The sequence below is a fragment of the Armigeres subalbatus genome, chromosome 1, assembly GCF_024139115.2.
Source record: "Armigeres subalbatus isolate Guangzhou_Male chromosome 1, GZ_Asu_2, whole genome shotgun sequence".
NCBI lineage: Eukaryota > Metazoa > Arthropoda > Insecta > Diptera > Culicidae > Armigeres > Armigeres subalbatus.
The window spans coordinates 139,334,445-139,347,140 of NC_085139.1; the positions used below are offsets into that span (position 1 = coordinate 139,334,445).

Below are 12,696 nucleotides of genomic sequence, written 5' to 3' on the forward strand. Positions count from 1 at the left end.
ATGCCATCAATTCCTTTGGAGAAGGGGCTTCGCTATACACCGCGCGGTGTGCAAGGAGTGATCATTAAGATTTCAACGATCAACGTGACGGCATTCATCGGAGCACTTCCTGTGTGCGTTTACTGCTGATCGTCGTAATGAGCACTAACTAGTAGTAGGACCGCTCCAGTTTAGACAACTTGACTTATCATCTTCGCCCAAGTGAGAAGCATGACCTTTGGAATGAGGTGCACAACAATCACCGACACTGTTTATGCATCATTAAAAGATGATGCTCTGAAGAAATGTATTTTTTTTTTGTTTCCATCCTTGGATGTGTTCTGCCGAATTTAAACTTGTCTCCGTTTTAGCATTGCTGCTACACTGAACTTTTTCTTACGTGACTTTGTTTCCCCAAGTTTCTCGAAGCAACACGAGCATACTCGAAAATTTTTTGAGTTTTTTTTTGCGATTTTCGAAGTTACACGATTTATGTTTGAGATTTCATTTTTGCGCAAAATGTAGTCAATCACAGAAACAAAATCCAATAGCATATTTTAAATTGATTAAAAGAAAAGAATGAAAACGAAGTAATTTGTGTGCCATCGACTGAAACATTGATTTAACAAATTTTAACGGCTACGGATGTTTCACAAATTGAAATTACACCATTCTTATATTAGCGGTGCAGCGACTCTAGGTTGGAAAGTCCCGATGAAAGTGTTATTCGTCTTCGGAATTGCCAGTCATGATAAATTGAACTGAGCTCTATAAACTGTGCTTTGTGCAACCGGACAGTTGCCAATTTCACACTCCCATGTTTGTTAACGAAGTGTCATGATAGGTGAATGGAATTGATTTTCTTTATGTTAGGTGATTCAGTGCATGATTGTATTCTAAGTTCTTTTCCATTCTTCGGGGTGTGTGCTAATTCGGTGTCCATGAACTATATATTCATATCGGATCGGACATTCGAGTGCCACCGTCTCAGATTCAGACTTGCTACTTCAATCGAACCATTTCATCGTCGACGATAACCACATTGCAATCTGCGGTCTAGATGACGGAAATCGGAATGGAAAAAGAATCTCGGAATATTGATTATTGAGGTTATATGCAGAGTCACTGGATTTAATATGTGTGCAGTCTCAAGGGCGACGAAGCGTGAAGCATTGTAACAAAACGGCTGTGACATCGGGCGACACAATATTTCTTTGAGCTCAATTGCATAATTGAATATTGCTGTCATGCTCATAGCACTGTGGTTGAGAATGGGCTAAATTTGGCGCCAGGAATTAAAAAAAAACTTTTCAAGTGATTTTCTTATTCTCGGCTTCCGAAAAGGTAGAACATTTTATATGCTAAAAATAAAGAAAGAAAGCACTTTGTCCTTAAACTTCGATTGAAAAATAAATCTGGGACGGCTATTTTCCCGGATACTCAAATAGATTTTATCAGTTTTTTTAAGACGCCACCGACTTTGAAATACTTGATAGCTTCATATTTAAATAATGTAGCATTGTTGAAGCTAAATGTTTTTGGTGAAAACGCAAGTAAATTTTCTTGGTAATCTTACAATAATATAAACTAAGAAAAAAAATTAATCATTGAGGGAATATTTATAAAGAAAATCCGGAAAAACTATGTACCCGAATGCGTGAGAAATTTTTATAAAAATATTATTTTATTTTTTGAGAGAATTTTAAAAGCCAACTAGCTGACCAATCAAACTTTGTCTCGCTAAAAAATTATCAAGTTTTTGATGATGATTTGATGAGATTTTTTTTTATCTTTAGTTTCATTTAATTTTCACCATCTTTCCACTGTGCTACTGCGAACGGAAGCAGCGATACAAGTGGATGAGACGAATTAAACGATAATAATAATAATGACATCTAGCCGCAGTCATAGCGGTCGGTCGGTCGGTGGTGTAGGCGCTGTGGCGTCAAATAGTGACCGCCGTCAATGACGTTTGTTTGTTCATACTTACCGGCATGTGAATTCGTTCTCTCCCAAACACATCTCGAGACAGTCGCGGCGGGAGACAACCTGAGCGGTGCGCTTAACGTGGCCATTGAGCTTGTAACCTTGCACCCTGTCGATGCACCAGGCGCGTTCGCATGGGCGCAACTTCAGGCAAGACTTCTGGGCGTAGATGGTGAAGACCGGGAACTGAGACTTCGTCAAAGCACCTGGAAAGATGGAAATGGAAATTATGATTTTGGGATCGCTTTTTGTGTTTATGTTTCTTTAGGGATGAATGTTTCTCTTAATCACATTTTAGTATCGAGTATCGCTTTCGTGTCTGATAATATCAAACGGTTAACGTCACCATATTTATCTAAACTAGCTCAGACAAATTCACGGGAATTCAGCTTCAAATTTTGTAAATTGTTCACATATCGTAAAACTATGAATCATTTTCAAGATAAACCTTTGATAGATGAATTAAAGGCAAGTTTGGGAAGGAAAACTAATCGAAGTTCGCTATTAAAATGCATCAGATGACTCAAGCATTCCAGCGTATTCATCAAAACCTTGATCAAAACACTGTGTGATGCAAATCAAAACTGTAGATGCATTGGAATTATTGCGATGATAATGATACATATCGTCGTTTGCTCATGAATGTTTGAAGAGTGCCTAAACAATCAGTCCCATACCAAATCTGTAACCTCCTCCTCCGAAGCCTAACCACTGCAACCGGTATTCCATGACAGATAACAGACCATACCATTTCCCAGGTGGTGTACTCTCCTGAAGACCCCCCAATTAATTCGTTCTCTGAGCTGAGCAAAGCGCACGACAAAACCATTTCCCATGACCGTGCACTACTTTGCTGCTGACGGTTGGTTGATGCCGGCTCCGGCCTTTGGGGGTGCTGCTGATGACTACTATGGCGCTGATGGTATATATTTTTGTTTTTGTTATGCTAGCATCATCATTGTGCGGTGTTCAACCCAACTAGTCGGGCTTGATATTATCGTGATGGATGTTGTACCAATAACCGATTTATTGCATCAGTAAATACTCAACGGCTATGAAAATATTAGCACTAATTTGCGTAATGTTTGTACACAATTTATTTCGATATGGTGATATTAAAGGTTACCAATAAGAAATTCCAATACTTTTAGAGCTCACGTGTTATTCTTTACTTAAGTGTAAAGTAATTTGTTTAATCAATATTGACTCTCTTTCACTTAATTTACTTACATTTACTTGATTTTGATGATTTTAAAAATTGCGAATACCATTTAAATAGGGCCCACATCTTATAGCTCATATAATAACCTTATCAAAAATAAATAAATAAAAAGCAGTCCGATTTGTTTCTAATTTTCCTGTTTTTTCAGCAGCGACTACGCATGTTAGCAACAAGTTGCGGTGAAAAGAGCTTTTTTTCCCTTTTTTCACAATGAGATGAATTTGTTACAGTGAAATTGAAATGGGAACCGTTCCTTTACGACGAAAATTTATCTTTCAACCAAATCTGATTATATTTTTCTAGCTGATTAAATTTTACTAAAATAGATGCTTGCTTCCCAAGCAAGGCCCTGTCGCGTTCGGTTCTGTCCGCTAGCCCATTGTCTTCGAAGCATTCATCGCCAGTTCAACTTTTATTGCCTTTTATTGCCACAGGTGGGTGTACAGATCTGCCACCTTTTCAAAAATTCTGCCGACAATGCCGACCTTAGCTAAACAAATAAGTTCACTGGATCTTTTGAAAGTCGTACTCCAGATCTCCGCATGACACCTTCTAACGTAATATTGAACAACAGGCACGAAAGTCCATCAGCTTGTCGTAGTCCCCGACTGGATTCGAACGAACTAGAGTGTTCGCTCGAAATCTCCACACAGTTCTGCACATCGTTGCTTTTATCTGTCTCATAAGTTCCAGCTCTCGTCCACTCCACAGCACTATGCGGTCTATACTGTCGTATGCCGCCTTAAAACCTGATAAGCTGGTATTTTGTTCAACCATTTACTTCTGGTGACAGATGGTGGAAATGATTGGGATATCACTTTATAGGCGGAAGACCATCGGTCGAAAGTTCTCACATTCCAGTCCATCGCCTTTCTTGACTTCATTTTACTCCTCCGGTAGCTATTCTGTTTTCCAGATTATGACTATCAGTCTGTGCAGTGGCCACCTTTTCCATGCTGAAGAGTTCAGCTTCGATACCTTTTTTACCAGCTGCTTTATTGGTCTTTAGCTGTTGGATGACATCCTTAACTTCCCTCAAGGTGAGGGCTGGTTGGTTTCCACGGTCCGCTAAACTGACGTAGTCGTTTTCTCGGAAACCTTGACCCTCACTGCTCATACTCTCAGGGCAATTTAAGTGTTCCTTCAAGTGCTGTTTTCACCTTTCGAATACCTCTCGTTTGTCCGTCAAGATGTTTCCATCTTTATTCCCACACTTCTCGGCTCGTGACACGAAGCCTTTCTCGGATGTGTTGAAATTCTGATAGAACTAAAAGAAGAGGGTCTGCTGCGCGATCACCCGTGCTGTGTCCTTCTTCTTTAGAATCTGTCTTGACTCTGTCGAACCAATCGTTTCGTGAACTTCGTCCCATATAGCCGACGTTGTCCTTTGCGCGTCGTTGATGACTGGTTTAGCTCTACTTAAGCGGTCCTCAAGAGGGGCCCCATCGAGCTCACCCTTTTTTTGATACCACTGCTCCGAGATGCTGCTCGTATGCACTGGCGGTAGCTTTAGTCGTTCTAAGTCGCCCAAAGGCGGTGTCGGCAAGGAGCATTGCATTGCCAGACTCAATGTTAGCGCCACGATAGGTCCTTACGTCGATACTGTCAAGAAGTACCATCCATCAATCAGAACGTCGATCTGCGATTCTGTTTGCAGTGGTGATCTACAGGTGTACCGATACGGGAAGCTTTGCTGGAAGCATATGCTTTTAGGCGGCGAAATCAAGTAGTTGTAGGTCGTTTTCGTTCGTCAGCCGGTGAGCGCTAAACTTTCCAATAGTCGATCTAAACATTTCCTCCTGGCCAACCTGAGCGTTAAAGATGATAATTTTGACTACGCGGCTTGGGCAGCTGTCATACTCACGTTTAAGCTACGCGTAGAATTATCATTGTGTGTTCCGATTAACTATTTTGTCGTTTCTCAAAGTGCCATGGACGTTTATTATGCTCCAGTCGAATAACCGGCCTTTGATTCTCAACCTGCATAACCTGTTGCCGCATGTTTGGTACCTCTAAACCAGCGGTTCTCAACCTGGGAAACATGTACTCCTGGGGGTACCTTCGCCGGGCCCAGGGGGTACCTGGGACAAAAATTCGTAATGGCGGATGAATTACAATTTTAATCAAAACATATTAATAGTTTTCAACCCGGAAGCTTTTTTCTTTGAACTTGCTTTTTTCTTTTCTCTTTTTTCAAAAACCTTGTTTCTGTTTTTCTTCTGGTGGTTCTGAAGCATCCTTTTGCCAGACTCGGAAGCCCCCCTAAAGAGGCTCGGAATTCATCTTTCAAGAGGCATGGAACCATACTTTCAAAAGGCTCAGAAGCGCCCTTTCCAGATACTCAAAAGTGGCTCGAAAGCCGCCATTCAAGAGACTTGCATCGTAAGCCTCCTTTCACGAGGCTCAGAAACCTCTCTTAAAGTGGTTTGGAAGCCTTCTTTTAACGCTCTTATCAAGAGGCTCGGCTCGGAAGTCTACTTTCAAGAGGCTCGGAAGCCTCCTTTTAAGAGGCTCGGAAGCCTCCTTTCACGAGGCTCGGAAGCCTCCTTTCAAGAGGCTCGGAAGCCTCCTTTCAAGAGGCTCGGAAGCCTCCTTTCAAGAGGCTCGGAAGCCTCCTTTCAAGAGGCTCGGAAGCCTCTTTTCAAGAGGCTCGGAAGCCTCCTTTCAAGAGGCTCAGAAGCCTCCTTTCAAGAGGCCTCAGAACCTCCTTTTAAGAGGCTCAGAAGCCTCCTTTCAAAAGGCTCAGAAGCCTCCTTTCAAGATGCTGGGAAGACTCCTTTCAAGAGACTCAGAAGCCTCCTTTCAAGAGGCTCAGGCCTCCTTTCAAGAGGCTCAGAGCCTCCTTTCAAGTGGCTCAGGCCTCCTTCCAAGAGGCTCAGAGCCTCCTTTCAAGAGGCTCAGAGTCTCCTTTAAGAGGCTTGGAAGCCTTCTTTCAAGAGGCTCAGAAGCCTCCTTTCAAGAGGCTCAGAAGCCTCCTTTCAAGAGGCTCAGAGCCTCCTTTCAAGAGGCTCAGAAGCCTCCTTTCAAGAGGCTAGGAAGCCTCCTTTCAAGAGGCTCAGAGCCTCCTTTCAAGAGGCTCAGAAGCCTCCTTTCAAGAGGCTCAGAGCCTCCTTTCAAGAGGTCAGGAAGCCCCCTTTCACGAGGCTCAGAAGCCTCCTTTCAAACGGCTCAGAGGCCTCCTTTAAAGAGGCTCAGAAGCCCCCTTTCAAGAGGCTCAGAAGCCTCCTTTCAAGAGGCTCAGAAGCCTCCTTTCAAGAGGCTCAGAAGCCTCCTTTCAAGAGGCTCAGAGGCCTCCTTTCCAGAGGCTCAGAAGCCCCTTTTCAAGAGGCTCAGAAGCCCCGTTCCAAGAGGCTCAGAAGCCTCCTTTCAAAAAGCTCAGAACTCCATTTCAAGAGGCTCAGAAGCCCCCTTTCGAAAGCCTCGGAAGCCTCCTTTCAAGAGGCTCAGAAAGCCTCCTTTCAAGAGGCTCAGAAAGCCTCCTTTCAAGAGGCACAGAAACCTCATTTCAAAAGGCTCAAAAGCCTCCTTTCAAGAGGCTCAGAAGCCTCCTTTCAAGAGGCTCAGAAGCCTCCTTTCAAGAGGCTCAGAAGCCTCCTTTCAAGAGGCTCCAGAGCCTCCTTTCAAGAGGCTCAGAAGCCTCCTTTCAAGAGGCTCAAGCCTCCTTTCAAGAGGCTCAGAAGCCTCCTTTCAAGAGGCTCAGAGCCTCCTTTCAAGAGGCTCAGAAGCCTCCTTTCAAGAGGCCTCAGAGCCTCCTTTCAAGAGGCTCAGAAGCCTCCTTCAAGAGGCTCAGGCCTCCTTTCAAGAGGCTCAGAAGCCTCCTTTCAAGAGGCTCAGAAGCCTCCTTTCAAGAGGCTCAGAAGCCTCCTTTCAAGAGGCTCAGAAGCCTCCTTTCAAGAGGCTCAGAGCCTCCTTTCAAGAGGCTCAGAGCCTCCTTTCAAGAGGCTCAGAAGCCTCCTTTCAAGAGGCTCAGAAGCCTCCTTTCAAGAGGCTCAAGCCTCCTTTCAAGAGGCTCAGAAGCCTCCTTTCAAGAGGCTCAAAGCCTCCTTTCAAGAGGCTCAGAAGCCTCCTTTCAAGAGGCTCAAGCCTCCTTTCAAGAGGCTCAGAGCCTCCTTTCAAGAGGCTCAGAGCCTCCTTTCAAGAGGCTCAGAAGCCTCCTTTCAAGAGGCTCAGAAGCCTCCTTTCAAGAGGCTCGGAAGCCTCCTTTCAAGAGGCTCGGAAGCCTCCTTTCAAGAGGCTCGGAAGCCTCCTTTCAAGAGGCTCGGAAGCCTCCTTTCAAGAAGCTCGGAAGCCTCCTTTCAAGAAGCTCGGAAGCCTCCTTTCAAGAGGCTCGGAAGCCTCCTTCAAAAGTTATGTAGGAATTTCGATGTATGAACTTAATTTGAATTGGGAAGTTTCACGGAAAATGAAAATTTCATGGAACTTTATTGGGAGTCACATATTCCTTTTCGAGTCCATTTTTCATATATCTTATCTTGTGAGTTATGGTTTATGCTTATTTTCATTTACAGCAAAAAAACATAAGGGGTACCTCAATTAATGCAAAAGTTTGAAGAAAAAAAAAGGTTGAGAACCGCTGCTTTAAACGATCGTACCATCGATCCCTTCAAACACATTTTCTTGTTTTTTTTTTAGGCTGGCTTGCAGGGCACAAATTCCTAAATTTCCAGATTACCATTCCCCCTAATTTCCGGTGGATCATGGTAATTTAGGGTGCTTAAGTAATTACGATGCTGATGTTCACATAGGCTAGGTGTATCAGTTGTGGCTATAGCACCAGTTGTCGCACTATTGCTTTATATGCCAAATGACCAATCAAATCACCGCAAATCAAGTTCATATCGATAAAGCATATTCATACGACACGATTTTTTTTTTTTACGGATCCTGTACACCTCCGGTGGTGCAAAGGGCCGACTTGAAAGATCTCCATCCTGAGCGTTGCTCGGCTATCGCTTTAACCTGTTGCCAGGTTAGATTTCGGTCGACTTCTTTTATTTCTTTATTGAGGCTTCGCCGCCATGAGCCTCTGGGTCTGCCTCTGCTGCGATGTCCCGCTGGGTTCCAGTCTAATGCTTGTTTACAGATTTCGTTTCCGCCCCTACGTAGAGTGTGGCCGACCCAGCCCCACTTCCGATCCCGAATTTCTGTTGCTATCGGCCTCTGGTGACAACGACGATGGAGCTCATTGTTTGAGATCCAGTTGTGAGGCCACCAGGCCCGAATTATATACCGCAGGCATCTGTTAATGAACACCTGCAGCCGTTGAGTGTTCTCCACTGATACACACCATGTTTCGCTAGCGTATAACAGCACAGATTTCACGTTAGAGTTGAAAATTCGTATTTTGGTGCGTTCACTTATCTGCCTGTTTTTCCAGATATTTCTTAAACTCGCAAAGGCAGCCCTTGCTTTCTTGATCCGTGCGCCTATGTCGATCTTGGTACCACCGTCCGACGCCATTTGGCTACCAAGATATTGGAAGCTTTCAACATTCTCCACTGGTTGCCCGGCTACTGTGAAACTGGAAGGAGTCGCCGTGTTTACATCCAACGATTTGGTTTTGTTGACGTTGATGACTAAACCTGCCGATGAGGAGCGCTCGGCAAGGTCGTTGAGCTTACTCTGCATATCAGAGCGCCGTTGCGCGAGGAGTGCAACGTCATCAGCCAATTCGAAGTCGTTTAGATGCTCCATGGTTATAGGCTGCCATAACAGCCCGCGGTTTGGTTCACGGTCAATCGCACCTACCAGAATCTCATCGATTACGATGAGGAACAGTAACGGTGATAGGATACATCCTTGCCTCACACCATCTACGACACGGATAGGGTCGGACAGGACCCCATTGTGCAGCACTCTACACGAAAAGGCCTTGTACTGTGCTTCGATGAGGCCGATGATTTTCTCAGGAACTCCCTTGCGTCTCAGGGCGCCCCACATATTCTCGTGATTGAGACGGTCGAAAGCTTTTTCGTAGTCAATGAATACCAAGTAAAGGGACTCTTGGGATTCGTTGACCTGCTCCAGAATGATGCGGAGCGTGACAATATGGTCCACACAGGATCTTCCGGCACGGAATCCGGCTTGCTGCCGCCGGAGAGTCGCATCGATCTTCTCCTGAATCCGGGCTAGGATAATTTTGCACAGAACGATAACACCTTTGATTTCCACCAAAACAAGCAAAGCATAATTGTAAAAATTGATTTTGCTTAATTTTTCACGTCCTTTGCACCAGTTGTCGCACTAGTGGTCCCTATTTGGCCAGTCCCATAAGCAAACAATGGGATTTGCCAAATAAGGAACCAAAATTAAGAATAGTGCCACAACTGGTGTATGGGTTCCTATTATGGATTAATCAATTTTGAGGATAATAACAAATTTTATTGTGGTTTTCACAGCTGTTCTAAGGAGCAGGAAGTAAAACCTTTCGCTTGATATATAAAGTCCACCTACATGCCTTTTACTTATTTTTTTTTAAAAATAGTTGTTCTTATGTATGGCGACAATTGGTACACCGACCCTAGTTGACATTCTTGGCGATGTTTCACATCTGTAACGGGACAAACATTTTTTCTGGAGACAACAATGAGAGGAAGACATACGAAAGGGGTTAACGACAGACAGACATTGATATGGACAACAAGAGGAACACATTCGATATGGGGTACGGCAGACAAGGGGATGGGCAGACTAATAGGCTTTGGCTGTTTTACTCGGACCCGGAGATCTTCAGTTGATGCAGATCTGGGGCCGCGATTCTCCTCGCATGCCCACACGACATGATCAATGTCCTGATAATCCTCGCCACAGACACAGAGATTCCTTTCCGAGAGCCCCACTCTGAAAAAAATGTGCATTTAAAGTGTAGTGATTGGACATTAGACGACACATGGTTCGAATGAAGTCTCGTCCTATATTCATTTTTTGAACCATGGACGCTTCGACACCTGCGCGCGAATTGAATACAGCCATCTACCCAACTCCCCATTTGTCCATTTTTGCTGCCAGCTGATCAAGGTTACCTGACGAACTAATGAGGCGCCAAAGAGTCCGCTTCCTTATTTCCCGGGATCGAGCAATGAGAAGGGACCCAAGCCATGGTGATTGCGAATGACCGTTTTGATAAAGTACTCAAAGCTTTCCGTATCCCGGTTAGAAGATACGCTGAGTGCTTTACAGGTTTCATTGACCGAACAGCCTCCAGGGTACTCAGACTGTCGGTGAAGATAAAGAAGTGGTCAGAAGGTAGGGATGCAATATACTCAAGTGAATAGTGTACAGCTTTACACTTTACATTGAAATCATTATTCTGGAATTATATTTTGTATAGGGTGGGTGTACCAATCGTCTCCATACTGAAGAACAACTATTTTTAAATAAATAAATAAAAGGCATGTGGATGGTATTGATATGTCAAACGAAAGGTTTCCTTTCCTGCTCCTCAGAACAAATGTCAAATGTGAAACTGCAATCAAATTTGTGTTAGTGCCCAAAATTGCTTAATCCATAATAGGAACGCATGTACCAGTTGTGGCACTATTCTTAATTTCGGTTCCTTTTATGGCAAATCCCATTGTTTGGCCATTGGCCATAATGGGACCACTAGTGCGATAACTAGTGCAAAGGACGCCAAAAATAAAGCAAAATCAATTTCTACAATTATGTTTTGGTGTGGTGAAGATTAAAGGTGTTATTGTGTCATATGAATATGGTTCTGATCAGAATATATTTTGTCGTGATGTGATGTGCCACTACGTATAACCTCATGGTTTCTAGATGGCCGCTTAGGCGGTAGTAACGTAGTGTTTAAAAAAAATGTCGCGCGCTGAATAAAGAGGACAATCACGGAATATTGAAATAAGACCGATTTGGTTGCTACAACCTATGAACGATTGAATCAAATTGATCACTTGTTTACAATATTTATGCTGCTGGGGATGTTTGAATGTGCTGTCACTAGGTGCGCAGTTTACTGCGGAAGGATCGCCTAATGCGAAAGAGATGGTTCTGCTTTGTTTGGCAGAATTTAACTTAAGTGCAAGCTTAGATATGATATTGTTTGGTACGCCAGTTTGTTCGGGAGGATCGTAAAGCACGACCAGAGTTCCTACTTTTTGTTTCGGTGAGACGAAAGAAAGTGATTTTCTGGCCGGAGAAGAATCTTTTTTCTAAGTCTGTGGTGAGGAACATCTTTTACTCTCTACTTTTTTTGAACAAACCAGAAAGATAAATGAAATTCGTGTCTACTTGATGAAATTCTTTTTTCGTTTCATCATTACATCTCACTCATTTTTCGCGAAAATTTTCAGTGTGCATGTATAATAAAATATGACCGCAGCGGGATTTGAACCCAGAACACCAACAAAAATGGCACTAGGTTGCGCTCACTCTAGCCACACTACAACATCAACTGATTGTGGATAGGATATTTGTTTCATAAAAGCTACTCTTGTTTGTGGAAAAGGTGAAAAAACGAAAATGATGGAAGAGGTGAAAAAACGAGCAAATCAACTTTTCGTGTCACTGACAGTGAGGGAGAAATAGTTATCTCTCATCATACCTTTTTCTTTCCCGCAAAATGATTTCTCGGCGAAAATCTTCAGTGTGAGCATCCTCTGCTCGTGAGAATGAAGGAGCATTACAATCCCTGGACGGAGCAAAACGCCTTTTGGGTATTCCATCATATTTACTGTATTTGGTATGGCCGTAACGAAACAAGACCTAAAATTATGTAGGTTAGGCAAATAAAGTGTCATAATAAAAGATAGGAAGGTTGGAAAAACCTAAATTTTCCACATTTTGATGAAACTTTTAATATTTCGGCGAGGCAAAACGTCCTAGGCGGTCTAACCTACAATGTACTACGCGTCTCCACGCACTATCCATACTAGAATGTTGATTAGCTGACGCGTGATGCGTTGTTCCCAAAAAGCTGCCAGCTTGAAGGAGTTTTGTCTCATGAGTTTTCCGGCAACGAAACATCACCACATTTTATAAAGGTGAATATTATAAATATGAATGAGATCTACTAAAATTTTTAAATGGCATCAGCTAACTATATTGTTTAATTGGTTCATGAGGTAAAGATACCCATGAAAAACTAACATTTCCTCCCTTTTCTAAATAATTGTAAGGATTTGGCCGGCGCTGTTATTGATAAAGACTTAATAGCAACTGAAACATGCTTCGTAAAACTTCGAGAATATGTGTTAAATCCCAAACTCTATTTACTAAACCTCATAGTTCTATGCAAAGTATTATGAACTATTTTTAAACTTTCTTTTTAAATAGATGCAGATTTGTTTGATACAACCTGTCTGTCTGTGTAAATCCAGCCTTGTACTAAAATTGAATCAACCTGCCAAAGATATATTTCCATTATATCAATTCCTGCCATACTCTATCATTTGTCTCTCCCAGCCGGCGTTACATTTTGCGTGTCGGGATCGGAAATCGATTTTAATGAAGTTATTTTTCATAACTATAAGCCCTAATAAATCTCAATCGAT

The 12,696-nt window shown here is 42.9% G+C and overlaps 3 protein-coding genes across 4 annotated transcripts in view; 2 read left to right on the top strand and 1 right to left on the bottom strand.

The window, feature by feature from the left end:
• The window catches only part of LOC134205178 (uncharacterized), a 429,605-nt gene that overhangs the window by 91,590 nt on the left and 325,319 nt on the right, over positions 1–12,696 (top strand). The gene's annotated exons all lie outside the window — the stretch shown is intronic.
• Positions 1–12,696, top strand: part of LOC134205177 (autophagy-related protein 16-1) — a 310,392-nt gene that overhangs the window by 58,175 nt on the left and 239,521 nt on the right. The gene's annotated exons all lie outside the window — the stretch shown is intronic.
• LOC134205176 (uncharacterized) overlaps positions 1–12,696 on the bottom strand; it is a 392,624-nt gene that overhangs the window by 37,151 nt on the left and 342,777 nt on the right. Inside the window, exon 6 of the mRNA XM_062680182.1 lies at positions 1,970–2,171. Within this exon, the coding sequence (XP_062536166.1) occupies positions 1,970–2,171 (202 nt within the window). The remainder of the gene's footprint in view (positions 1–1,969; positions 2,172–12,696) is intronic.